The 24,762-nt window shown below is 56.4% G+C and overlaps 10 protein-coding genes across 10 annotated transcripts; 7 read left to right on the top strand and 3 right to left on the bottom strand.

Annotated features, from left to right (window-relative positions):
• Positions 1-859: 859 nt before the first annotated feature.
• Positions 860-1,529, top strand: VTJ04DRAFT_2572 (uncharacterized protein; the record flags this gene model as incomplete). Its single annotated transcript, XM_069360376.1, has 4 exons — positions 860-912; positions 984-1,072; positions 1,145-1,276; positions 1,342-1,529. The coding sequence occupies 4 exons, from the start codon at positions 860-862 to the stop codon at positions 1,527-1,529; spliced, it is 462 nt and encodes a 153-aa protein (XP_069221093.1).
• Positions 1,530-1,594: 65 nt separating this feature from the next.
• On the bottom strand, positions 1,595-2,096 carry VTJ04DRAFT_2571 (uncharacterized protein; the record flags this gene model as incomplete). The annotated part of the gene is made up of 2 exons (XM_069360375.1): positions 1,595-1,748; positions 2,047-2,096. The coding sequence occupies 2 exons, from the start codon at positions 2,094-2,096 to the stop codon at positions 1,595-1,597; spliced, it is 204 nt and encodes a 67-aa protein (XP_069221092.1).
• Positions 2,097-3,289: 1,193 nt separating this feature from the next.
• Positions 3,290-3,961, top strand: VTJ04DRAFT_2570 (uncharacterized protein; the record flags this gene model as incomplete). The annotated part of the gene is made up of 1 exon (XM_069360374.1): positions 3,290-3,961. One exon carries the CDS (start codon positions 3,290-3,292, stop codon positions 3,959-3,961), a length of 672 nt encoding a protein of 223 aa, XP_069221091.1.
• Positions 3,962-5,108: 1,147 nt separating this feature from the next.
• VTJ04DRAFT_2569 (uncharacterized protein) lies at positions 5,109-6,473 on the top strand (the record flags this gene model as incomplete). The annotated part of the gene is made up of 1 exon (XM_069360372.1): positions 5,109-6,473. One exon carries the CDS (start codon positions 5,109-5,111, stop codon positions 6,471-6,473), a length of 1,365 nt encoding a protein of 454 aa, XP_069221090.1.
• A 230-nt stretch (positions 6,474-6,703) lies between these two features.
• VTJ04DRAFT_2568 (uncharacterized protein) lies at positions 6,704-9,536 on the bottom strand (the record flags this gene model as incomplete). Its single annotated transcript, XM_069360371.1, has 3 exons — positions 6,704-9,269; positions 9,330-9,416; positions 9,478-9,536. The coding sequence occupies 3 exons, from the start codon at positions 9,534-9,536 to the stop codon at positions 6,704-6,706; spliced, it is 2,712 nt and encodes a 903-aa protein (XP_069221089.1).
• Positions 9,537-10,179: 643 nt separating this feature from the next.
• Positions 10,180-11,533, top strand: VTJ04DRAFT_2567 (uncharacterized protein; the record flags this gene model as incomplete). The annotated part of the gene is made up of 2 exons (XM_069360370.1): positions 10,180-11,287; positions 11,343-11,533. The coding sequence occupies 2 exons, from the start codon at positions 10,180-10,182 to the stop codon at positions 11,531-11,533; spliced, it is 1,299 nt and encodes a 432-aa protein (XP_069221088.1).
• A 540-nt stretch (positions 11,534-12,073) lies between these two features.
• VTJ04DRAFT_2566 (uncharacterized protein) lies at positions 12,074-19,126 on the top strand (the record flags this gene model as incomplete). Its single annotated transcript, XM_069360369.1, has 1 exon — positions 12,074-19,126. The coding sequence occupies one exon, from the start codon at positions 12,074-12,076 to the stop codon at positions 19,124-19,126; it is 7,053 nt and encodes a 2,350-aa protein (XP_069221087.1).
• Positions 19,127-20,229: 1,103 nt separating this feature from the next.
• VTJ04DRAFT_2565 (uncharacterized protein) lies at positions 20,230-20,508 on the top strand (the record flags this gene model as incomplete). Its single annotated transcript, XM_069360368.1, has 1 exon — positions 20,230-20,508. One exon carries the CDS (start codon positions 20,230-20,232, stop codon positions 20,506-20,508), a length of 279 nt encoding a protein of 92 aa, XP_069221086.1.
• Positions 20,509-20,512: 4 nt separating this feature from the next.
• Positions 20,513-21,575, bottom strand: VTJ04DRAFT_2564 (uncharacterized protein; the record flags this gene model as incomplete). The annotated part of the gene is made up of 3 exons (XM_069360367.1): positions 20,513-20,696; positions 20,827-21,364; positions 21,437-21,575. 3 exons carry the CDS (start codon positions 21,573-21,575, stop codon positions 20,513-20,515), a joined length of 861 nt encoding a protein of 286 aa, XP_069221085.1.
• A 921-nt stretch (positions 21,576-22,496) lies between these two features.
• Positions 22,497-24,200, top strand: VTJ04DRAFT_2563 (uncharacterized protein; the record flags this gene model as incomplete). The annotated part of the gene is made up of 2 exons (XM_069360366.1): positions 22,497-22,593; positions 22,678-24,200. 2 exons carry the CDS (start codon positions 22,497-22,499, stop codon positions 24,198-24,200), a joined length of 1,620 nt encoding a protein of 539 aa, XP_069221084.1.
• Between the last annotated feature and the right edge of the window lie 562 nt (positions 24,201-24,762).

Here is a 24,762-nt window from a genome sequence, read left to right as displayed (position 1 = left end):
GAATGAGACAAGCCGTCGCACAGCGAGAGGATGAACAGGATGGCGATGGCGAGGATCAATAGCTTGAGCGGGTGGTTATTCATGAAGTGCAAGCCATGAGGAGTTGGTCTTTCATCAACACCCTGATCGGGGCCACGTTGAAAATGAGAGACAAAGGTCATGAACTGGTGGTATCCGAGACAAGTGGGTGTAGATGCATGTCTGGATATCCAACGTGGCGCTGAGGACACTCCCGAGCTGTGATTCCTATCTCGTCTTTGTCATCATTCGCAGGTGATATGATGAACCTGGAATCCAGGAGTTGGATGCAACAAGCCAGAAGACAAAACTCCCAGTTCCGAAAATGGATGGTTGGAGCTGTGGAGTTTGAGCATCACAATCCAGTGGGTCCCACTCTGGGGTGCTGTCCAGTACACTATGGGGTCCAGCGTCCGGCCCTGGCGGCATCTTCCGAAACGGGCCTGACCTGCCTCACCTGCGACCTGCCCGCCCGATTGTGTTGATTGCGGCTGGCTCGTGCGCTTATCGTCAGGTAGACGGTCTTGGCGGCCAAACACCCCACTTGCCTGGTTTCGGGTTGGAGAAAGACGGGAGTTAGGTGAAGCCAGGCTGCTTGAGACAATCTTCAAGACCAACATTCCGGTTCCAAAGGTTGTTCTTCGTTGCGCTGTTGCTTTCTTCTGCAAAATCTGTTTCAGTCTCTCCAGTAGGACCCGGTGTGTCTCGTGACCCTTGACATCTTTTCTCCCATCGCCCTCGCCCGCTTGAGCCGCCCCGCATCCGAGCCCCCCTTTGGCCTTGACAACTTCTTTTCGCCAAACCACATACACACATCAGCCTTACCCGGCACCTGTCCGCCATGGCGCTGCCAAAGAGGATTGTCAAGGAAACAGAACGGCTCATGGCCGAGCCGTATGTCTGCTCTTCCGCTCCGGCCGTGCCAGGGAACCCTTCACAGCATGACTGACTGTTCGCCTTTTTAGGGTCCCTGGCATCAGCGCAGTCCCCCACGAGGACAACCTTCGGTACTTTGACGTCGAGATCCATGGACCCTCTTCCTCGCCGTACGAAGGTGCGTTTGGTCGCAGGAGGCAGTCTTTCGTGCCAGACCTGGCAGGTCCGCTAACAGATATGCGCGTCGCAGGCGGCATCTTCAAGCTTGAGCTCTTCCTTCCTGATGACTACCCGATGGCGCCGCCCAAGATCCGCTTCCTGACCAAGATTTTCCACCCTAACGTCGACAAGCTGGGGCGCATTTGCCTCGACGTCCTGAAGAGTGCGTGACTCTCATTCACGGGCCTTGTATGGATTGCCAGATCTACTCACACAGACATCATCTAGACAACTGGTCGCCCGCGCTGCAGATCCGTACGATCCTTCTGTCCATTCAGGCCCTCCTAGGAGCCCCCAACCCGGATGATCCGCTTGCCGCCGATGTTGCCAAGAGCTGGAAGGAGGATGAGCAGGCCGCCATCGCCACGGCAAGGGCATGGACACAGAAATATGCGGTCCCGAAGGAAGCAGCATGATTTGAGGGTCGGGGATGTCTGTGAATTTGGAAGCAATGGCACATAAGCGGCAGTCGACCGACTGGTCAGAAGGGATACGGTGATTTATTTTCTTGGAGTTTACGGGGTGGAAACGGGCAGACGAAATCGGAGTTGATGGGGCGGACTGGAGTAGAAACGGCGCTACGTGCGCCACGAGACATGACAGCAAGGGAAATACCACCACGACATGGCAAAGACCTGACTTGCCATCAGGAAGACTGTTTGTCGCAAGGCGAGCCAGACGGAACCCGAGTGCTTCTTAGACGATGGTATGGTGTTCTGGAGTGTCAAAGCACACCTACCTGAGGCCATGTCAACATGGGGTTTTCCTGAGACTAGAATACCTATCAAACATGACGTGCACCTCAAATGCGGCGCAGGGTCCCATACCGGACTCCGCATGTGCTGTATGGACATACCCAACCAGCCGGGCCGCCAATCTATCCCTGACATTGTTTCCCGGCCTCCACCACTGTTCGAACACCACGTCCCGGACCTTGGCTGCAGGAGCTCGGTAGATTCATGCGGGGGATCTGGCAGTTCCATGTATGGAGCTAGTCGTATGCAAGACACGGCCATCACCGAGCAGTGACATGCCGTTCGAAAGATGAGAAGCATGGAGGAGGTGAAACACGCTGAGGGTAGCAAGAAGGTATCCGGCCAACTGAGACTGGAAATTGGGGAACTCAAAAGGATCAGCCCTTCACTTCATGCATTCTCTTCCTTCGGCTTCACACGAGCACGAGGCACCTAGCTCCGGTGAGGAACCAGAAACCCTTGAACCTGAGAGAACAGAAAATAACAACATACCTTGACACAGTGATACCTACCGTGTCTTTCGGATTGTCTGCAATGTTGCATCCTCACAATCCTTCGTCCAACGCTGGTGTTTCTGACCAACATGAGGCGAGCTCCAGGCAAAGACAACTGGAGGGCCAAGGTGGAAGAATCCCTGTCCAGGCAACCCCACAGAAGACAGGCACGATCTGGAAAGTCGTATGTCAGGGGTGTTTCCTATTCGGGATGTCACCCGACAAGAGTGAACGCCCCAGCTTCACCCTTCCGGGGTAGGACCCGCGTTCCCCTTGGGGGTCCAGGATTTCCAGAGCAGTTAAGACCAAAGGGGTTGAGCGCCGCTCTTGTTTTCCCAGCACCTCGCTTCCATTTCATCATCAATCCCATGCCATCTCCATCGTGGGTGGCGTGTCTCCATCTCTCCTCCATCTCTCTGTGGCTCTCCCCAACCTCCACTTGCTTGCTCTGACCTAGCATCCAGCAGCGAGCACAAGCCGGCTGCTGTCCGCCTCCTCCTCGCGGAGATTTTTTTTGTTTCTTGCTGTCTGTCTGCAGCCCTGACCAGGTTGACTCTGGGTCGATCACCGTTTCGCTTCCATTCACCAAAGGCTCCCGGCACCAGCCACACGGCGCCCCAACCAGCAGCCCGCCTGCCCTGGTCGTCCTCCACCTGGTCTTACCACCGATCGCCTGTCTTTTCCCTTTGCGCAGTGGCCAACCCCAAAGCAGGCAACAAGACATCATTCTGTCCAAGACGGGCAATTCCAGATCGTCTCCTTGCTGATCTACATCTTCATCGCCTCCTCTTCCCAGGAGATACCCCGACTCAGTGTTCTTGCCATCCGGCCGACGACTGTGTCTCGACGCCAATTGCACGCGACGTCTCCTAAAAGACCACGCCACCCTCTCACCCCTCACACTGCGATATCTCAGTCCGTCTAACCATGGCACCGCGCACAAAACCGTCCAAAACCGCCAATGCCGCGCCAACCGAAACGACCACCACGGTCAAGAAGTTCGAGCTGCCGGCGTTGAACCTCGAGTTCGGCTCCCTAACGGACGGGACCGACATTCCCCCGCCGCTGCCCTCGCCGGTCAAGGAAAAAGCTGTCCCCACCCCGCCCGAGACCCCCGACGACCAGCAGAAGGAGAAACAAGCCAACGGCATAACCAATGGCACCAAAGCGGACGCAGACGCAACATCACCTCAGTCGGACACCTCAGCAGCAGGGACTAAGCGTCCTGCTGACGATACCCCGGCGTCGCCCACACTCTCCAGCCGGCCCAGCAGCATTCGCCGCCTGTTCAGCCGGACTCTTCTGCACCCGGCGTACGCCAATGGCGAGGACGCCGCCAACGGTGTCTCATCCCCGACAGAGCGCCCTCAGAGTCGTGGCGGGGTAAGCGTGTTGGGCTCACGCAAGTCGAAACGCACAAGCTGGTTTGGACGGCTCAGGGGCGTCAATGACGCCGCCCCGCTCTCTCCACCTGCGACAGACGAGAAACCCAAGGGTCCGCCGCCGCCCATGATTCCGGAGTTGAGTGAACTGAACCAAAAGCTGGGTATCGAGAACGATATCAGCTTCGGGAACGATTTGTTCAAGGACATAAAATGAATCCGTGGTCCGTGGTTTCCGTGCCACCTTTAAGTACAAGAGTTGGGAAGGAGAGCGAGAGCCTGCCGAGAGGTACTCCGGCAGGCAGGGGAGTGTGTTGTTGACTGTTCGAGATACCCACCTGATTTTCGTTTCTTTTTGGTTTTTTTCTCATCTTTCTAAGGGACTTCCTTTTGTTCTCCCAGCTTATGGCTCACATATTTTGCGCCCGCCATGTTTCAGGGCCTTTTGGGTGGTTCGTTGGAGCTGCCCCTACGCCATGTCTATCTACCCTGCCTGTCCGTCATTATTGGTATACCTAACTTGTGTCAGTTGGTGGTCATCACCAACACCACCTTTTCCCTTTTTTTTATTATTTTTGAAAAACACTCATAGCGTTGTAAACAACAACGGGTGGGCGGAGGGTTTTCTTTCTTCTCCTGATTGCATAACAATCTCGAGCCGAGAGGGGTGTGGCTCTCTATTCATGAATAGGGCTGGGCCGAAGGAGGAGGATGAAGAGGGGGAGACAAGTTGAGGATGAGCTCGGCCATGTCGTGGTTATCATGGTTTCATGCTGTTCAGAAGCTGACGCTTATGTTTCCTTTTCATATCACGCCGAGTCCACCGCGCTGTGGCTGGGCAGTCAAAGAGAACGGTTACTGTTCCTTTCAACTATAATCAATCCAAAAGTGCTCGAGTGTGCTTTGCCCCTTTCAGCTGGTATTTCTGGCAACATCACGGCGAAACTGATGCTTAAAGACTTGATCCCCCGGCATCCAGCGTCGTGATTGACCTTCCGATGCGTCCTCCCGATTGGCCAAAGCTCATGTGGAACCTCCCGTGAGCTCCGACGTCATGCGGCGTTGCGTTCGGTCCACCGGAATCCAAACGACTTGGAAGTATCAACTTCTTCCCGACTTCCTGCCGCAATCTCAGTCTCCTGGTAGAGCCCGGGGTATCCATTGCGCTTCTTTGGGGATCCAATTGACCAATTGCTCATCTATTGAGGGGCAATTTCCCCTCGTCGATTCGGCCGAATTATCCCAGGCCTTTTCAGGTTCCATAGGCGCAGACGAGAAGGTAGCAGCACTGCGGCATCCGGCCCATCCATCAATTCCCTCGCGCAGACCTACCACGAGATTGCTTCAGAAAACTCAACGCCACCATGGCAACCTCCATCCTAAGCGCCACCAGCCGGCGCCACCTCATTCGCAACTCCCGTACCTGCCTCCCCGCCCTCCGCAATCAGTCACACCCCATCCTCCCATCACTACCAACTACCACCGCCGCCGCCGCCAACACTCCTACCTTCACCCCGCGCCGCCACAAATCCGGACCCTACGGCTACACTCAAGCCAAGGCCCTCTACTTCTCCCACTTCGGCGAACCGAGCGAGGTCCTCCACCTCCACACGCACAGCATCACCCCCTCTTTGCCGCACGGTTCCGTCCTCCTCCGCACCCTCGCCGCCCCCGTCAACCCGGCCGACGTCAACACCATCCAAGGCACCTACGGCGCGCGGCCCGACTTCAAGTCGGCCGCCGACGACCCCAACAACCCGACCCGCAAAACCCAGCTGCTTCTCGGCACTCCCGAGCCGGCGTACGTGCCCGGCAACGAGGGGTGCTTTGAAGTCGTCAGCGTCGGCCCGGGCGTCGACGCCAACGTTCTCAAGCGCGGGGACTGGGTGATACCCGCGGGCCCCGGGTTCGGGACGTTCCGGACGCACGCGCTGGTGGAGGACGCGGCGCGCAAGCTGCTCAAGGTGGACGGCGGCGGGTTAACACCTGCGCAGGTGGCGACGGTGAGCGTGAATCCGTGCAGCGCGTACCGGATGCTGAGGGACTATGTGGATCTCGTCGGGGAGAGCGTGAGGCGGTTTTCCGGGCCGGATCCGCCGCGGGGAGGCATGTGGTTTATCCAGAACGGGGCTAACAGTGGCGTCGGGAGGGCGGCGATACAGTTTGGCCGGCTGTGGGGGTTGCGGAGCATCAACGTGGTGCGGGAGAGAGAGACGAGCGAGGAGACGGAGGCGTTGAAGAACGAGCTGAAGGAGCTTGGCGCGGACGTGGTGGTGACGGAGAAGGAGTTTCTCGATCGGAGCTTCGGGCAGCGGTTGAAGGAGGAGTGGACGCGCAACGACAAGGAGCCTGTCTTGTTGGGCCTGAACTGCGTTGGCGGACAGTCGGCGTCGGCCATGGTCAAGGCGCTGAGCCCACGCGGATGCATGGTCACGTACGGCGGCATGTCGCGGCAGAGTTTCCCATTCCCGACCGGCCCGCAGATCTTCAAGAGGCTGCGGTTTGAGGGGTTCTGGCTGACGGAGTGGGGGAGGGAGAACCCAGAGGAGAAGCAGCGCATGATCAATGAGATTCTGGACTTGATGCGCCAGGGCAAGTTTAGGCACTCGCCGGTGCAGGAGGTGAGGTGGGATTGGGAAACGGAGGAGCAGGTGCTCAAGAACGCCATTCAGGGCACGCTGACGGGTTTCAGGAGTGGAAAGGGGCTGTTTGTGTTTGGTGACACATGAACGAGGGATTGAAGGCTTCAATGTTGTAGTATTATGAATCATTTCATGATGATGGCAGATGACGGTAGCACATATCATAAACTCATCGCATGTACCTCATAATCTCACTAGCTGTTTGTCCATTAAGGCCCCGCGGATATGTCATACCTCAATCCCAATACGCCAAGCCCGTGTGTCAAAACCAATGTGTCCCTGAACCCGTTGCAATATCCAACCTTGTGCGCCATTCCTCACGCCCTAAAGGCCTGCACGATCTCATGTAGCTTGTCCATCACTTGAGGCACTAGCGAAGCGATAATGTCTTCCATGATGCCCTCGAAGTGGCGAAGGGCATCCTCTTCCGACATATCGAGGTGGAACCGATCCTTCACTTTGAGGGCCGCCCGCTCCTGGTTCAAGTTGAGATCTGGAAGATTCGAGTTGATCATGAGCGTGAACAGGTTAAGGATGAGGTTGCAGTTCTTGCGCAGCGCACTGAAGGCCAGATAACAGTACTGCTTGAACTGGCGATGCTGCTCGGAATTATTCCCGCCCATGCCGTCCACCATCTCCTTGGTGATCTTCACGGCCGGTGCAAACGGCTTGGGGTCGCGCCCGAGGATAAACCCGAAGTCGAGATGGAAAAAGTGACCATCCGGAGTGAGCAGGAGGTTTTCCAGATGGCGGTCACCGACGCCGAGGATATAAGTGATGACGCAGTAGCCGGCGCATGACCGCACATATGTATCGAGCGCTTCCTTGCGTACCCCTAGGGGCCCACGACTGTCTGGGTTGTTCTGCCGAAGGTAGGAAAGAAGAGGATTGTTGCGGTACTTGCTCATGATCGAGCCGAAGGTCATCGAGGGGATGAATTGCACGAGGCCACTCCGTGTACTAGTGGCCAGGATCTTGTATGGGGTCAGCTTGAGGTCGAGGTTCTCTTTCTGTAGCAGTTCGTCCATGAGCGTGATGATCTGGATCACGAGTTGATCCTGGCGAAGATCGTCGCCCGTCTTGAAGATGACTGGATACTTGCGGCCCGTGGTTGTTTTGAATGCCACCTTTATGGGGTTGACTGAAGATTTGAACACAACCGTGTCCTCGGGAGCGACACCCACAATCTCGACGGAGGGGTCAAGAGGCAGCGGCAGCGGCGGGTCGATTGTGACGAGCTCGTTTTTCGGGTCGGCGAGGAAATGCTTGACGCGCTCGGTCCTCTTGGCTATGGACTCGTTCGACGCCTTGATCTCTCCCGATATCTTTGACAGAATGGCGATCCACTCTGCCTGTCGCCTGAGGGTCTTCCTGACTTCCTCCCCCCCGGGTTGCTTGACAAGCTCTGTCATGAAGTCATAGGCTATCTTGCCATAGATGGCTTGATTGTCAGGGGCCTGGGCCCCTGACTTGTCATCCAGCTCCGTCATGACATACCAATAGAAATAGTTTCCCAAAGTAAAACTGCTTGCGGCTCGTGAAATGAGGAAGCTTGCCAATGACGAGTCCTGGGTGACTTCGTGGCTAGACTGGGGGGAGATATGCTCATATTTCAGAGCTTGGACCAGCTGCAGCAGATACAGAAGGAGCTCGTGATCGTCGGCTTTCCGCAGACGGTCAACAGCATAGGCCCTCACTGCTGGGTTATCAAAGGTTGGCCCGAGCAACTCCAAGGCGTCGTCGACGTCAATCTCGGTCCATTTGCTGAGCATTTGGGTTGCCTGTCTCGCCTCGGATTGGTCTTGCCAGTTGACTGATTTGACAAACTTGGTGAGGGCCTTCTTGTTGCGGGTCAAGTGGTGGCGGAATTTCCAGATGAGGTCCTTCTCCTCAGGCGAAAGCGTTTGGGTAGGCGGGTACGCCATGATGGTGTTGAGTTCGTCCCGAACCTTGGCATTGGGTTTCAGGTCTTTGTCCAGGATACCGTTCCGGTGTTGGCCGCGGACGAGCCTGCGGTGCTTGCTCTCGGCAGGGTTGTCCTTAGCTGCCACTTCAGGGTCATACACTCTGATCAAGCGACCTCCATTCCCATCATCATCATCGTCATCTCTCGGGTTGATGCCCGGCCCGAAATGCATCTCGGGTAGTGGTTTCAAGATGTTGGATTGGGAGGCAGTGGAAGCTTGTAGGTAAGAAGAGACGGGAGGGGGTGGGTATTCGAAGTCGGCAAAGGCGACTGGAAAATCGAATCTGGGCAGCTCGACGTTGAGGAGGAAGGCGGATGGTTCCGAGTCCCCGTGGACGCCGTTGGCTCCGGTTTGACTGTCGGCCTCTGTTAGCTTTTGTGGAGGTGGTCTCGCCGCTGACCGAGATTGTAGGCCACGCTTCTCAAAGCCCCGAAATACGAGTTGGTCAAGCCACTCAATGCGCGGGATCTCTCCCATCTCATGCTTCTTAAACAACTTTTCCATGCGGTCGAGCTCGTCGGCCTCATGGTCCTGCGGACCGCCGTCCTGTGGCTTCTTCTTGGGGATAAACGCGGGCGTCTTGGAGTCGTCATGACCATCGGCTTGGCGGTGCCTATAGATGTGGCATTTCTGACGGCCCTTGTACAGCTGGTTGTGCTTATCGAAGAGGGGAAGCGTGGTCCCCCCGAAGGGGATTGCGTGGCCATGTGCGCCCTTTCCACCGGTGGGGGAGACGTCCCAAATAGTGATGGCCAGGCAGGAGTTTAAGGGGAGCGTGGAATAGGTGATGGGCAGAGTCAGCCACTCATTCCACCGCCTCTCGTTCCGGAAGGCCTTGTAAGACGTCTGTACTGGAACCGTCAAAGGCTTGGATCCAGCCCAGACTTGAACCGTGACATACAAGTCCGAATGGGGGCTGCGGGTGTTCTTCAGTAAGTCATGTGCATGATGCGAGCTGGCGGAGAAGTATTGATACCTTTGGTTAGATCCAATATGGCGGAGTTCTGGATGGTCAAGCAGGGTTGAGAACGGAAGCGGGGCCTCTGCACCGTCGAGATTGATGCTGACCACAAAGTCAGTCTAACAAAATCGAAAGGGAAAACATGAGGGTAAAGGCAACATACATGCGGATGCTGACGGGGAAGTTCAGAAGATCGGAGCTGGCAAATGTAAAGGGCTCCATTTCAGCGGTGGCTCTGCCGCTGCTCACCCAGGAGCAAGGGCTGAAGATTTATTGTGAAGAGGCTATTGTGAGGGGCGGGTGTGGCATTTGCCTTGGATGTAAAATATCAAGTCACCGGAGGGATGTGTTGTTGATGCAGAGTCCGATCATGAAGCGCCAGGCTGGTGGGAAATGATGTTCATGGGAGGAAGCCGATGACGATGATACGGTACGTGACGTTACGCGGTCTCGTTGGCCTGGTGGATCCCCACTGTGGGTCCGACCCTCACACAAACGGAGGCAGCTGCTCGAGCCCCACGCTTTGCACCACCTGCCCCACTGTGGGGTTTCTGCATGTAATGTTACCGTAACTTTGCTGAGCGCGATGAACCGCGTCTCTGGGACGCGACCTCTTCCCCTCCAAGACCATTTTAAACGATAGCCATTTCGAAACAACGACACGCGCCGCCACCAAATATGGTCTCTGATAGGACTTGAAAGTGGTTACTGTGGCCAATTATGGCATAAAAGATCCTTGATTTATTTCCACTGTATAGGATATTCCAGCCTGCTGGTCTCATTCATCACTGATCCATCCCCAACACCACCCGTCATCAACCCCCCCCCCAATCGCATTCCCCGAAATCTCACCGCTGCCGACACAATGGATCGAGGCAGAAATCTCGTTGTCCGTGGCGCTGGGGATCCCAGCGAATCTGCGGGACCGTCAACGAGGAAACGCACATCCGATGTTGGGAGTGAGCAAACCTCTAGCCGCCGCAGGACCCGCGAGCCATCGCCCGACGCCGACGATGGCGACGATTTCGATGCCGAGTACAACCCCGCGCAATCGATGGAGGAGCGCCGTCAGATTGCGCGCAAGTACCGCACAATGCACAAGAACATGACGGAAAACCCAGACGAATACATTCAATCAGACCCCACCGCCCTGCTCCAGGTCATAGATCAGTCCGACACTATCCTCAAGGATATCAAGCAGCCAGCCGAAGCCGCCATCGACTCACGCAGTCTCGTCCTTGCCGCTGATCTTTCAGCCCGGCGTTTGCAACGGTTGACTGCCGGAAATGTCGGATACGGCGTCGATGTGGACGAGTTCGTTTCAAAATGCATCACCTTTATGCAACACGGCCGCGGCATCGCCGACGACGAAGCACCCGAGCTCTCGAGCACGCAAAGAAGGCGCCGTCGGACCAGCAACCGTGGCGCTCTTGGAAGCGACGATGAGGAGGGCATCGGTGATGAAGGCGACATGTTCAACTGGGCACATCTCGGCCGGTATGCTGCCGTCCCGGCTGTGCGCAGACCCGCTCTGCCAGGCTTCCTCCTTGGCCCGCTGTCGATTGAGAAGAAGGCTCGCAAGATCGTGAAGCGTAACGCGCCGCTTCGCGTCAACAGCATTCGAGAAATACGGCCCGAGGAGATCAGAGCAGAGGACCTGAAGAAGTCAGACAAGAACGACCTGCCGTCAATATGCAAGAAGATTCACGTGTTGCTAGACTCGGCCCAGAGAGATGCCCAGGAGAAGGTGGAGGAGGCGCTCGATAATCTCGGCGATGACCCCTCGCCTGAGGAGGAGAGAGCTATCATGGACCGGTTCGCCCTGCGCAACACCGGCGGTGTTGACCTGCTGCGTTTCGTTATCAACCCTGAGTCGTTCGGCCAAACAGTAGAAAACATGTTCTACGTTAGCTTTTTGATACGGGAAGGAAGTGTCAGGCTTGATTTTGACGAGAACGGCCTCCCATCCATAGGTACGCAAGCACGTACCGCCTCTTCCGCCATCCATGAGACTAACATGTATCCTAGAGCCTGTTCGCATCAATTCCTCAGCAGTTCCGTCACACTCCAAGGCGGCTATGAGACACCAAGCGATCATGTCGATCGACATGGAGACGTGGAGGGACCTCATCGACGCCTTTGACATCAAGAAGCCCATGATTCCCACAAGAGAAGAAGAGGTGGACCGCGGGCCTGGTGCTCGCGGTTGGTACAGCTAATACGAGGCTTTTGTCATATCTTCCTGTATCATCATTCAATCGCTACTTGCAATTCCTGCATATAGGTTTCCAGCAATCCACTGCCGCCCATCTGCTGTACTGCAACACTGACAAAGCTTGGCGCACGTCCCCGCTCATTGAGAGTCAATTTCCTTAAAGGAGGCTCCCCAAAGCGGGACAGTTTGCTGTCAGGAGCGTCAGTTCAAACAACGGGGTTCTTGCCTGGCTTCTTTGTCCTCAAAGCCAAATGTTAGGGAGATGCCAGAAATGTTGCTGAAAACGGCTGAGGCGCAATTGTCTTTGTTGACACCATCCCCAACTGTCCTGCCCACTCGGCAACTTGCCTTCATTGTGTTCACTGTCTCTGCCCGGCAACAAAGCGTTTGAGTCATCCCAATATTAACTACTTTACCCAAGGTCTCTCTCCTCTTCTTTTCAACCACTGTTTCAAAGGAGCTCCTGAGCATACACATCATTCACGTGTACCCAATTTCTTGATGTGATTCATCTTGCTTTTGCTTTGGTCGAGAGACACAAACCATGTCAAACAAGTCAGACAGCGACAAGACGCCGACGCCGCCCCGGTCAGTGGCAGGCCGGTCAGCCGGCGGAACTGGCGCAAGCGGCGGAAGCATGGCAAGCGTCGACAACCCCGGCAGTCGAGAGGACCGTGAGCAAATGGCCAATAAAGACAGGACGGACCCCTTCTTCTACCGCCGCAAGGGCTCTCCCGAGAACCCGAATGTTAGCCGTGTCGTCCACCTCAAGTTGAAGGACATCTATATGCAGAATCCTCCCATCACCCAACCTGATGATGTCCAGGACAACGACTGGGAGTTTCCCTTATGGTCGCCGGACACCCAGACGACCTTGGAGGAACTTGCGAGACAAGTGACAACGCCACCGCGGAAGGGATTGCTGGACAGGATAGATACACAAGGATTTATCCGGGAGATTTTGACGAACCCCCAAACGCCAAAGCCTTTGCGTGACACTGTAGAAAGCATTCTGAAACTGTATGACATCGCCATGCAGGGCAAAGTCAGTGCAATGCTCGGCCTCGCTGCCGCGTACAACGAGATCACCGAGTCCGAGATCCGGAACCGCATTCTACGCGCGAAGTACGAGGAGCTAGAAAGTGTATACCACCGCGAGGACGCCAATCTGCAATTCACCGAAGCTGCAGCAGGTGTATACCAGCGGAGGATCAAGGCTCTCGAAAAACAGCTTAAGGACCAGAAGCAACTGGAGAAGGACCACGAGGCCGTTGTGACCGGAATCCACAGGTACTACGAAGATCAATTCGAGGAGCTTGTCGAACTGTCAAACCAGCTTCTGCCACAGCAACCAATACCCCCAAAGCTGGTTCAGGAGAGCGGATCGAGTATTAAGAGTATTAACCAAAGCGGCATTGGGACAATTCGCAGAGCGCTCAACTATGCCATGTCTTCTGCTGAAACGAACAGGGACACATTCGAGAAACTCGATGAAGAGCTGACAGAGGCCCTGGAAAAGGTCGATATTCTCGAGCACCAGCTGTCTGTCAAGGAAACGGCACTCTCGAGGATCCAAGATGAATTGAAGGAGGAACAGGTGGCCTTGGCAGAAGCTCAGAAGAGGTTGAAGGAGGCCCGGGCAGCGAATGATTCCGGATCCGACCAGCTCCTGGAGACGCTCAAGGAGAAGGACAAGATTGTCAACGAGCTCCAAGACAAGTTGAAAACGAAGGAGCGGGAAGCTGCCGACCTCATCAAGATCAAAGAAGCCCTCAAGACAAGGGAGTTGGAGGTTGAAAACCTCCGGCAGAAGCTGAAGGACAAGGAACCGGAAGCTAAGGAGCTGGCCCAGGTCAGGTTGGCACTCGAAGACAAGGTGGCCGAAGTCCGCGACCTCCATTCCAGGCTCGAAGCGAAGGGCGTGGCAGCAGACGAGCTTTCTGAGGTCAAGGCAACACTCAGGGCAAGGGAGATGGCTCTCAAGGAGGCCAATCAGAATATCGAGGATTTGGAGAAAGAGCTGGACGGCCTTGAAGACTTTGCCAAGCGCCAGGCGAATGAGATCAAAAAGCTCCGCGAAACGATCAAAGAGAAAGACGAGAGCTACAACAGTCTTTGGAACAGCTCCCGAGATACGACGGCAAGGCTGGATGATGTCAAGTCAGCCCTCCAGGCTGAGGAAGCCGAAGTCCGCAAGCTCCAAGCCGAGCTGGCCCAGCTCAAATCGGCCGCCCAGGATAAGGACGCCGACATCCGCAGGCTCAGAGACCAGCTCAAGTCCTCGGACAGCGATTCAAGCTCGTCTAAGAAGGAGCTCAAGTCAGCCAAGGAGAAGCTCGAAAAGGAACTCAAGGCCAAGGAGAAGGAGGTCAAGAAGCTCCGGGAAAAGCTGGAATCGAAGGAGAACGAGCTCAGCGATATCAAGAAGACGCTCAAGGAGGCCAGAGATCGGGCGCTGGCGGACCTCAAGGAAGCCTCTAAGGCCAAGGACAAGCAAGCGAAGGAGCTCGCACAGATCAAGGATGACCTTAAGGAGAAAGAGCGCGAACTGATGAAGGCCAGAGATAAATTGAAGGAGAAGAGCCTTGAGCTGGGCGATCTCATCCGCATCAGGGACACGCTCCAAGCCAAGCAGCAAGAGTGCGATGACCTTGCAGCGCACTTGAAAGACCTTGAGCGAGATGCCAAGCTGAGCGACGCCGCCCAGAGGAGGTCCCGAGATCTCCATGAACAGCTCGACTTCTCGGAACGCGAGATTGCAAATCTCAAGCGCACACTCAACGCCAGAGAGGAGGCGCTTGCAACCCTGCAAGCGACGCTGGAGGCCAAGGACCTGGGGCTCGCCGACTACCTCAGGATCAAGGAACAACTCGAGGCAAAGGAGGTCGAAGCTCAGGGGTTGCAAGAGGTCGTGGAAGATATGATGGCTGAAGCCAACAAGGCCAACGACGCGCTGAAGGCGGCGGAAGAACTCCAAGACGAGCTTGAGGTCGCTGTCGAGGAGATTTCTGAACTGAAGAAGAAGCTGGAAGAGGCAGAAAACGCGCGGGCAGTCCTTGAAGCGCAGCTCAACGAGCAGATCAAGCATGCTACTGAACAGGCTGGAGTGACTCGCTACAACTGGAACAAAGCGCAAGAGCTTAAGGACGAGTTGAAGGCCACGCAGCTTGAAGTCGTCATCCTCACAGAGAAACTGAAGGAGAAGGAGCTGGAGTGCGCCGATTTGACGATGCGCCTGGCCGCCAAGGAAGCAGAAATCGAGGCTTCGGCTGAGACCAACAAGAATAACGTCCGCAATCTGAAGCAGTTGCTGCAACAGCAGGCTGAGGCAACATCTGCTGCGCTTGCCACGAGCCGGGCTCACGAAGCCGAGGTGCAGAAACTCAAGAAAGAACTGAGGGAGCAAGAACAGTTGGCCGCCATTACAATTACAGAGAGCAGGGAACAGGCCCGCGAGTTGAGGACAAAGTTGTACAATGAGATGATGAACGCCAAAAAGGCGGCCCGGGAGAGTCAAGCCAAAATTAACAAGCTGAAGGAGCAGCTCCAGGAGGCCGACGACGAGGCAGCAAAACTCAAGCAGGATTTGGAGGATAAGGATCGTGAAGTTGGCAGTCTCAAAGAGCAGCTGCAGACTAAGGAGCAAGAGTTTAACAACCTGAAAAACTCCTTGGATCAAAGCAAACAGGAAGTACCAAAGGTGAAGAGTCAATGCCGCGAAATAGAAGATAAATTGAAGGCCAAGGAGAAGGAGGTTCGCGATCTTGACACCAAGTTGAAGGCAAAGGAGCAAGAGCACCGACAACTCCAAGCCCTCCTGGACCAACAGAAACAGCAAGGCCAGTCGGATGCCAACATGATTCGCGACCTCGAGAAGCAACTGAAGGCCAAGGATGAGGAAATCGCGGCGCTGAAGTCCGAGATCGAATCCAAGGACCAGGACTGGGAAGAGCTGAAGGCGCTCTCCGATGCCTTCGAGGAGCAAATCAGGCTGGGAGACGCCACGATCCGCAAGCTCGAGGAGGATGTCAAGGTCAAGGAAAAAGCAATTAACGACACCATGGAGTCTCTGAAGTCCCAGGAGAAGACCGCCAACGATCTTCGGAAGCAGTTGACCAAGAAGCTGAAGGAATTCGGCGATCTCACAGCCTTGACAAGCCAGTGGTCGACTAAGAGTGCCGAGGCCAAGGCTGAGCTGCAGAAAGCGAAGCAGGAGTACGAGGCTCTCCATGCGGAACTCAAAGCGAAGGAGGCTGAGGTCGAGGCTACGCTTCGCAAGGCCAAAGACGACTACGAAGCTCTCCAGAAGGAACTTGAGTCCACGAAGACCGCGAACGAGGCCGAGTTGCAGAAGGCCAAAGAAGAATGCAAGAGACTCGAGGAGGCTCTCAAGGTTTCGGAGGCCTTGGCCAAACGTCAACTCAACCAGGCAAAGGCGGAACAGGAGGCACTGGAGGCGAATCTCTCATCCAAGGGTGCCGCGGCGGAGGCCGAGTTGCGGAAGGCGAAGGAAAACATCGAGAAGCTCGAGAAAGAGCTTTCAGCTAGGGTGGACGAGACCAAAGCCGAGTTACGCCAGGAAAGAGAAAATCTCAAGGCTCTCCAGGAGAAGCTCATGGCTCAGGAGGCTGAGGCTGAGGACAAGTTGCGCAAGGCGAAGGAAAGCTACGAGGCTCTTGAGAAGGAATCCAAGCTTAAGGAGGACGACGCCAAAGCTCAGCTCCTCAAGGCAAAGGAAAGCTACGAGGCCCTGGAAAAGAAACTCAAAGCGAAGGAAGCTCAGGCCAATGCCGAATTGCGCAAGGCCAAAGACGACAACACGACACTCCAGAACACACTCAAGGTCACCGAGGCCAAGCTTGCTCAGATCGAGGCCGACTTGGACAATATGCGCAAGCAATCGTCTGCCGACGGAAACCAGAGGGCGGAGGAGATAGCCGAGCTGAGGAAGGCCAACGAAGAGCTCGACAAACAAGCAACGCTCTACAAGCACAAGAGCGCCATCCTTGAAAACAACCTCAAGGAGAAGACCATCGAGGCGGATGCCCTGGCGAAGTTCAAGACCGAAGCGGACGACCTCAGGTCCAAGTTGGCCACCATCACTTACATCATCGGGCCGTTGCAGAGAAGCGTCGATAAGGTCATCAAGAAAGCGCCCGAGAACGTTGGCGAAGCCGTCAAGAAGCGCATGCTTGGGATCCTGGGCTTGGTGAACCGATTGGAGGAGGCGCTCCAGGGTGTCACTATCAAGCCCGGCACTGTGATCTCGCCCACATCTCCAGATGAATCCACCGACGCACGCGCTCTCGTGAAGCCGGAGGACAAGAAGCCGGAGGCCCAAGGTTCCGCGAAATCCGAACTCGAGAAACTCAGGGAGCTCTCTAGCCAACTCGAGTCTGTTCCGATCCAAAAGCCCGAGCTTTTCGACGGCAGGTATCACGAGATCCTGAAGAACGTCAACAAACTGGTGACGTTCGTCTCGAAGCAGATTCGGGAGGCCACCGGGTGGCGGCTCAAAGACGCCAATACCATCCTGGAGGAATTGCAAAGGCTCCGCATCTGGACCGAGGCCTGGTACAGCGGCAACCTGGACATTGACCTCTACGACGAGAAGATCCTGCACGAGCTTGGCGTGATTGTAGACACGGCATGGGGGCTCGATCCTCGGAGTCTAGAACCCAGCCGGTTGCCGCCGGAGCATTGGTCATTGCGCCATCTGGGTGATGATCTTAAGTATCTTGTCCAAGGACGTCGCGTCATCGAGATTCTGTTCAACAAGAGCGATTCCTTCACGCCGGCCTACATGCTCGAACCCGTGAAGGTTGGACTCGCGCACCTGCGCCGGATGGAGGCGGGCTGTCACCTGCAAGGAAACGCTCTACCGCTCATCAAGGAGCTGATCGCGAAGCTGGAGGAGCACGTCAAATCGGGCGTGAGGAACCGCAACCACCTGTCAAAGGACCTGGCAGAGTTCCACTGGCTGTTCAGAGGCATGACGCTGCTGCCCAAGCACAACATCAGAGGGGACGAAAAGCTGGTGGAATCGGTTCGCGCCACGATGGACGAAGCCATGAAGGCCCGCAAGTACATGGACGACATGCGGTGGCAGCTCTGGAGGCAGGACTACCACACGAAGCGCGACAACCCCTCGGATTACGAGCGCAGGATCCTCAAAGCGCTCATGCGCGACTGGATCATGCACCACGGCGGCATCAACGCAAGCTGGTTGACGGGACAGGACGAGGAGAGCCGCAACGTCCGACAGGCCCTGATCGACCGGATCATCATGGCAACCTCGGATCCGCTCATCGAGTACTGCCGCACGAAGCTGGTCGAGGCTATCGACAAGGTCAAGGAGGGAATCGACCGCTGGGAAGAAAAGGTCAAGAAACTCGAGAGGCGCGTTGACGACGTCGAATCCATCGGCGACGCCTACCGGTTCTTGTACCAGCGCAATCGTGAGCCGGCGGGCATGACACCACACAGCCCCGGGTACGGGAAGTTGATGCAGAGCATCCGCCGCCGCGAGGCGCGCGTGCGTGCCCAGGCCGCCTTCAACCTCGCCCGTGTGCGCGTCATTGCCAACGACCTCACCGAGGCCATCGATTACCTGGAGCGCAACAAGGCCAAGGAGGTGCCGCGCGCCCAGCGCTTCCTCATCGAGATGCTCCTGGAAATGTACGCCAACCGCCGCGGCGAGGGGGACCACGCCGAGGCCGCTTGCTTCTGCAACCTCCTCGAGAAGATGTTTGGCCTCGTCCCCGGCGACATCGAGTTCGAGCGCGCCGAAGCCCTCCGTCCTCTGGACTGTAAGTGCAAATGCCACCCGCGCCGCCGCCCGCGACGCCGCGGCCACGGCCACGGCGTCCTCGCCCTCACCCGCCGCAGCTGGTGGCCGGCCGCTTGCAACTTCCTCACCACCGCCTCCTGGCTGTTCATGCTGGTGGCCGTCCAGCCGTCCAACCTCGTCCAGCTGCTCATCTACGTCTGTTACGCGCTCGCCTACCTCTGCACGTACGTCGTGGCCGAGGCGAATGTTTTATGGCAGCACGTCAATCGCCGGTATGGACATCTCAGACGCAGGTGGTGGGCCGAGGAGCAGCAACAAGAACAAGAACAACAACAACAGCAGCAAGACCAAGAAGGCGACGCCGCGACCCAGCACGAGCTCCTCCCCATCGTCGCTCCCCGGTTGGTCGCGCCAACCCCGCCGCCTGCGAGCACCGTCGTCTTCACCATCCTCACCTTCTTCGCGGCTTACGCGTTCTTGACCTATGTGGCGGTGCGGTTGGAGCGGGATATCTGGACGGGTGCCAACAAGGCATGGAGGGAAGCATATCTGTTTGATTTGGCGTCTCACGGATTGACCAGGAAGGGCTGGCCGTACCTGACCTGGTCGCCGGTCAAGGCGGATTTCAGGTTGCTGGTTGATCCGGTGGTGTTGGTGATTCAATGGTTGGCGAAGGTGGTGTTCTCCCCGGCGAGGAGGTTGGTGGGTGGCGGAGAGTTGTGGAGTCTGCCGCCTCTTCAGACGGGATGGAGAGGAGGTGCGGGTGCAGGTGCGAGGAGGGTGAATAGCACGAGGGAGTGGGTGTGAAAGGTGCGAGGGATGTGAGAGAGGTGGGGCGGATTGCGTGTTGATGGGAAGATTGTCACCAGTGGAGGATTTCGTGTTTTGTTTATTCTCTTTCGTAGAGGAGTTGACAGGCGTTGTATGTTGACGCGTTCATGGTTAACTTTGTGACCAAATTGAGTCTTTCCACCTAATTGGAGATCATGTTTGATATTCGATACAAAGTTCATCACTGTCATCATTGCCACCTCATTACCATCGTTGCTATGACTAGGAGGTCGAGGTCCAGGCCCAACAGCGGCAAAATCAACACAAAGTGTTGAAAACGTAAAGGGACAGCTCAGTCTAGAGCTATCCCTAGGTCAGTCAACTAGCGCCCAACACCTAAGAACAATCTCAGGTGTCCTCAGTTCACAAGTGTCAGACACTCCCCTTGCCATGTCCTGCAGATGTGCCTATCTTTGGTAGGATCTTCCCTGATGCTGTGTATTCCAAACTCCCATGATCTGGTCCAGTGGCTTAGTCACGCATCGCCCTTGTCGCCGTATCCTGCTTCCGATAGACTCAAGGACCCGGGCCGTTCCATCGTCTGAAATTTCATAGACCACCGCCTGGTGGCCAAACAGGTATAACTCGACCGTCGGGTCAAGATCCCGAGGTACGCCGCCCAGTGTCTAAACGTGGGTAGAGTCTGGCGGTGGAAGAAAACGATGCTTCCAGTGTCAGATTTCCGGTCACCCTCACCCACTCCAGCCGCAGTGATCGAGAGGAACAAAGGGAGGGACCAGACTCACGAAGCACGATCAGAATCCAGGACGTGAGAGGGCTGTCTGCACCAGTTTCACTCTGACCATGTTTGCCTGTCCAATCGAAGAAGCTTGAAAACGGAACTAGGTTAGTTAAAGTTCACACAATCTTCAGGAATTCAGCTCATGACATGGGCAAGACTCTTACCAATGGTTGTTGTCCACTCGAGCTGCTTTAGGTGATGGCTTGAAGGACAATTCGTGGTTGGGGTTCAAGATGCCAGCAACGTGTGGGAAGTCAGATCCTTGAGGCTTCTGAGAAGAGAACACTGAAAACAGATATGTTCATTTACGGTCATAAGAGTGTATATATACAGAGACATGACTTCAGTTGTCTGTCCGGCGGAAGAGAGAACCATCAGAACGGAGATGGGAGGTGGCTTATATGCCTTTGTCCATCTTTTCACTTCGGTTGATCCAACCCCAACCTCCAAGACACACATTCCGCCAGTGGATCAGTGTTCATCCAGATCCCTCCAGAACCCATCCAGCGTTCGCACCCCAGGGGATGACCGCCCGCCAGCCACATACGAAATGAAGCTGCGTCTGTCGTTTCACGTCGAGATCCTGCGCAGACTCTCCTGCAAGTCTCCGGGCTGACTCATCACACCTTTGCTTGCGTCCCATCCTTGGCTTCCAGATGCCATTCAAACACCCGCTTAAACACCTCCTTCCCGTTCCCGATGATGGTCTCGCCATGACACGGGATGATGGTGTCAAAATCCCAGCTGGCTATCCTCTTCATGCTCTCGTTGAAAGCAGGGCGGTTGCCTCGGCTCGCCACATACCTATCCGCCATGTCAGCTGTCTGTTTCCTGTCTTGTTCTGTCCATCTCGGCTGAGAGCATATCCCCCTCACGGCAGCAGGCAGAAATGACTCCCATCACTGGCTTCTTGCAGTGCCTGACAAGAACTTACCAATTCAACCTCTTCGCTCCCGTCGCATCCCCCTGAATCGACTGAATCCCGGTCGCCAACCGCGCAATCAACCCCGGCTTGGGTTTCTGCTCCTCCGGCACACGGGAGTACTGCTCGATCGCGGGCAGATTGAACATCAAATCCGCCTCGATCAAGACCCGATCGGGCTTGTACACAAACACCAACTCCCGATTCGGATGCGCATGCACATACTCCACCTCAAAGTCCCGATCAAACTCGTCGTCGACGCTCAAACGACGCGCATTATCCCGCGTCACCACCACCGCAAACTCCTCCCGCCCAATCTGCGGATCGCTCCCCGCGTCAGCGACCTTGTGGCGCTTTTCGGGCAGCCCCTCCGGGCCGATCAGCTTCGCGCCCGGGAATGCGCGCGCCCACTCGGACAGGAAGATGTGGTGCTCAATGTCCGGCGCGACGAGGTAGCGCACGTTGCCGCCGAGGGAGTCGATCTTGGCGCGCACGGCGGGGGTGAGAGCCACGGGGGAGAAGACGGCGATGGAGCCGGATGTGAGACGGACTGGGATAGTAAGATGCGGTGTGAGTCTTTGATACTAGCTGAAGGGTAGATGCATGAGGGGACAAGGCTTACCGATTGTCGCTCGCCCGCCGATGGGGACGTGGCCCGCCCGCAGGAAGGGAACGGAAAGTGTCACGACATTGGGGGTGATGTCGCGTATGACCATGACATCAGCCGGGTTTGGAGGGATGAGTTTGGATGAGGGCGACATGTTTGGGTTGATAGGTTTGGTTTTTTTGGAACTGGTGTTGCTTGTGTCGTCAAGGGGTAACGAGGCCAAGGCTGCTGTCGAAGAGACAAGAAGGACTGCGACGAGGATGCGATGGCGTGGGTTAGGTGGAATGCGCTCGATGTCGTCGCGAGATGTGGTATAGGCTCTCTCACAGCGGGCTACGTATAAGTGGCTGGGAATGATTGGAAAGGAGGTGTGGCGGCTTGGACTGGGGACGACAGGGCGCTGATCAAAGATGTCATGAATTAGCACTCACAAGGAAGTCCCAGCAGGTTTGACTACCGTAAGGGAATCTGATGTCACCGTGTACATCAACACAATGAGGAATATATATAAAAAAATAAAATCATGTGCACTTCAAGCTTACTGGACAAACACGTAAAAGAAGGCTTGTTGGCCTCGGCATCAAGATTGAATGACGCCCTGACATCGCTGCCTGCCTCGGTGTTCCTCTGAAAAAAAAGAAAAAAGCGGACAAATCCCGATGTTGGGCTGTTCTCAGGATCTTGTTTGGGAATCCTGATTCCACATCAACATCCAAGCAGGTGTTGGATCCCGAGCAACCCTGCAGAAAGGGGCATATGCTGCGAGCTCTCGGCCTCTCAAACCGGGAACTTTGGAACAAGCTTTGTGTTCTGTGGGGACTTTTGAGTCTTTGTGCATTCCTTGTCCCCCGATGACGTCAAGACAAGGTCCAGGCCCAGCCGAGCTTGGCACCTTCCAGGTTCGTTTTCTTGGCAACGGTTTGGCCTTTCACCCCTAACCCTTATCAAACCACCGACCCACCAACTTTCTCTTATCGCCTGAAGCGCCGGCGAGCCGATGACAACGACAAACCACCAAGACCTAAGACCACACCAGGGAACGGCCTCGTTCCCACAACCCAATTGTTCTGTCTGCATGTCGGCCAGGGCTAGGCCACGCGTCCTAAGGCTGCGCCATGTCTGCCAGCCCGTATGCCGCCAACGGCGGTACTTGAACCACTTCATCTCCAAGGGTATGCCCCTCCTTCTTACCCCCCTCGGCTGGTATAGGGTCTAGTCAAGAGGAAGAGGACGGTTCCGAGCTTACCAACCCACAGTAGACACATCTTCAACCTCCCCCGACATCCCCCCTTCCTCCTTTACCCTTGCTGTCAAGGACAACATTGCGACCGGCGTCCTCCCAACAACATGCGCCTCCCCCTTCCTCACCTCCTACCGCTCTCCCTACGAAGCCACCATCGTAGGCCAGCTGCGTGCACGCGGCGCCCGCATCGTCGGCACCACAAACATGGACGAGTTTGGCATGGGCAGCCACAGCACCCACTCCGTCTTCGGCCCGGTCGCCCAAGATCCGGAAACCGGTGACGCCCCGGCCGACGTCTCCTCTCTCCTCTCCGCTGGCGGCAGCTCAGGCGGGAGCGCGGTCGCAGTCGCCCGGGGAGAAGCCGACCTAGCCCTCGGCACCGACACGGGCGGCTCGGTGCGCCTGCCCGCCGCCTACTGCTCCGTTGTCGGCTACAAGCCGTCCTACGGCATGATCTCGCGCTTCGGCGTCGTGCCCTACGCCAATTCCCTCGACACGGTCGGTTTCCTCGCCCCCGACGTGCAGAGAATCCGCAACCTCGTTGTCGGCGACGGTACGCATCCGGGTCTCTGGGCCGAGCACGACCCGCGAGACCCGACCAGCCTGAGCTCCTCCGCCCGAACGCGCTGCGCCAAAGATCGGCAAGGCTACACCAACCCTCTGAACAGCCCATGCACCTCCCTCCTCCAGAACCTCCGCATCGGCATCCCGCTCGAATACAACATCTCCGAACTCTCCCCTTCCATCCGCAACGCCTGGGCGCGCGTCGCCTCCGTCCTCCAAGCCTCCTTCTCCACGCGCATTATCCCCGTCTCCCTGCCCACCACCCGCCACGCCCTGGCCGCGTACTATGTCATCGCTCCCGCCGAGGCGTCGTCCAACTTGGCCAAGTACGACGGCATCCGCTACGGCGCGCGCGCCACCACCAGCAGCAGCTCGGAAAGCAACAGCGACGCTTCCGAGGGCGGAGTCCTCTACGCCGCCAGCCGGGCCGCCGGGTTCGGGCCCGAAGTGAAACGCCGCATCTTGCTGGGCGCGTACACCCTCTCGGCCAAGGCGATGGATAACTATTTCCTGCAGGCGCAGAGGGTGCGGAGATTGGTGAGGCGGGATTTCGATCGCGTGTTTGCGCTGCAGAACCCCCTTGTCGATCGCAGCGCGGACAGCGACGACGACGATCTGCCTGTTGACCTCTCCTCCCTCGACGAACGCGTGCCAATGAGGGATAAACGCGGCCCTGAGGAGGAGGTAGATTTCCTTCTCTGTCCGACGGCGCCGACCCCGCCGCCAACCATCGGCCAGGTCCTGGAGGGGTGTAAGGACCCCGTCGAGGAGTACGTGAATGACGTGTTTACCGTGCCGGCGAGTTTGGCGGGGCTGCCGGCCGTGAGCGTGCCTGTGGGTGTGGCTGAGGAGGGTAACGAGAAAAAAGCGGCCGGGTTGCAGTTGATTGGGCAGTATTGGGATGATGCAAGGTTGCTTGGCGTCGCGGAGGCGTTGATGGAGGTTTTGAGGGGGGAGGGGTTGGGGAGGTGAGGATGGGTGTGTGTTTGTGGTGTTGAGTTGCTGGAAGGGGTCGGATGGGCTTTATGTCGACATGACATTCATCTGGAGGTTAAAAGCTTTTAGATATTGGGCATGATCACCGGTCGGGGTGTCCTAGACGTTGTGTGGTATTACTAAATCCATTGATGTATTAATATAGAGACTACGCCCATGTGCAACAGATTCAGACGGATAGGCGTTATTTCCTGGATATTGAAGCTCTCTTCCTGCCCCTCAGGCTGCATTACGCTAAATGCGTCCAGGTCAGTTATCGATGACCTCAGGCAGCGTGGCGACAAACGTCTCGGCTCCTGGAGTACCTGTCCTATAGCCTCGTATATGCCTAGTGTTCACTTTGTCGCGAACAACATAGGCCTTTCGTGGCATTGACTGATCAACAGAGATCCCTTCCGTGGGGCAAGCCAGAGTCTGAGTCGCCGGCGATTCTGATACAGTGAGGTGAAGGCGTCTTTGGCGTCTTTGGGTGAACATAGCGAGGACTGAGTCCGTCCAAGGAATGGCGGCGAGATTCGCGCGTTCAGCAAGGCTTTCG

This window comes from Mycothermus thermophilus (assembly GCF_041956435.1).
Source record: "Mycothermus thermophilus strain CBS 625.91 unplaced genomic scaffold VTJ04scaffold_2, whole genome shotgun sequence".
NCBI lineage: Eukaryota > Fungi > Ascomycota > Sordariomycetes > Sordariales > Chaetomiaceae > Mycothermus > Mycothermus thermophilus.
The sequence above is the reverse complement of the archived record's forward strand: the minus strand, read 5'-3'. Positions and strand labels throughout refer to the sequence as shown.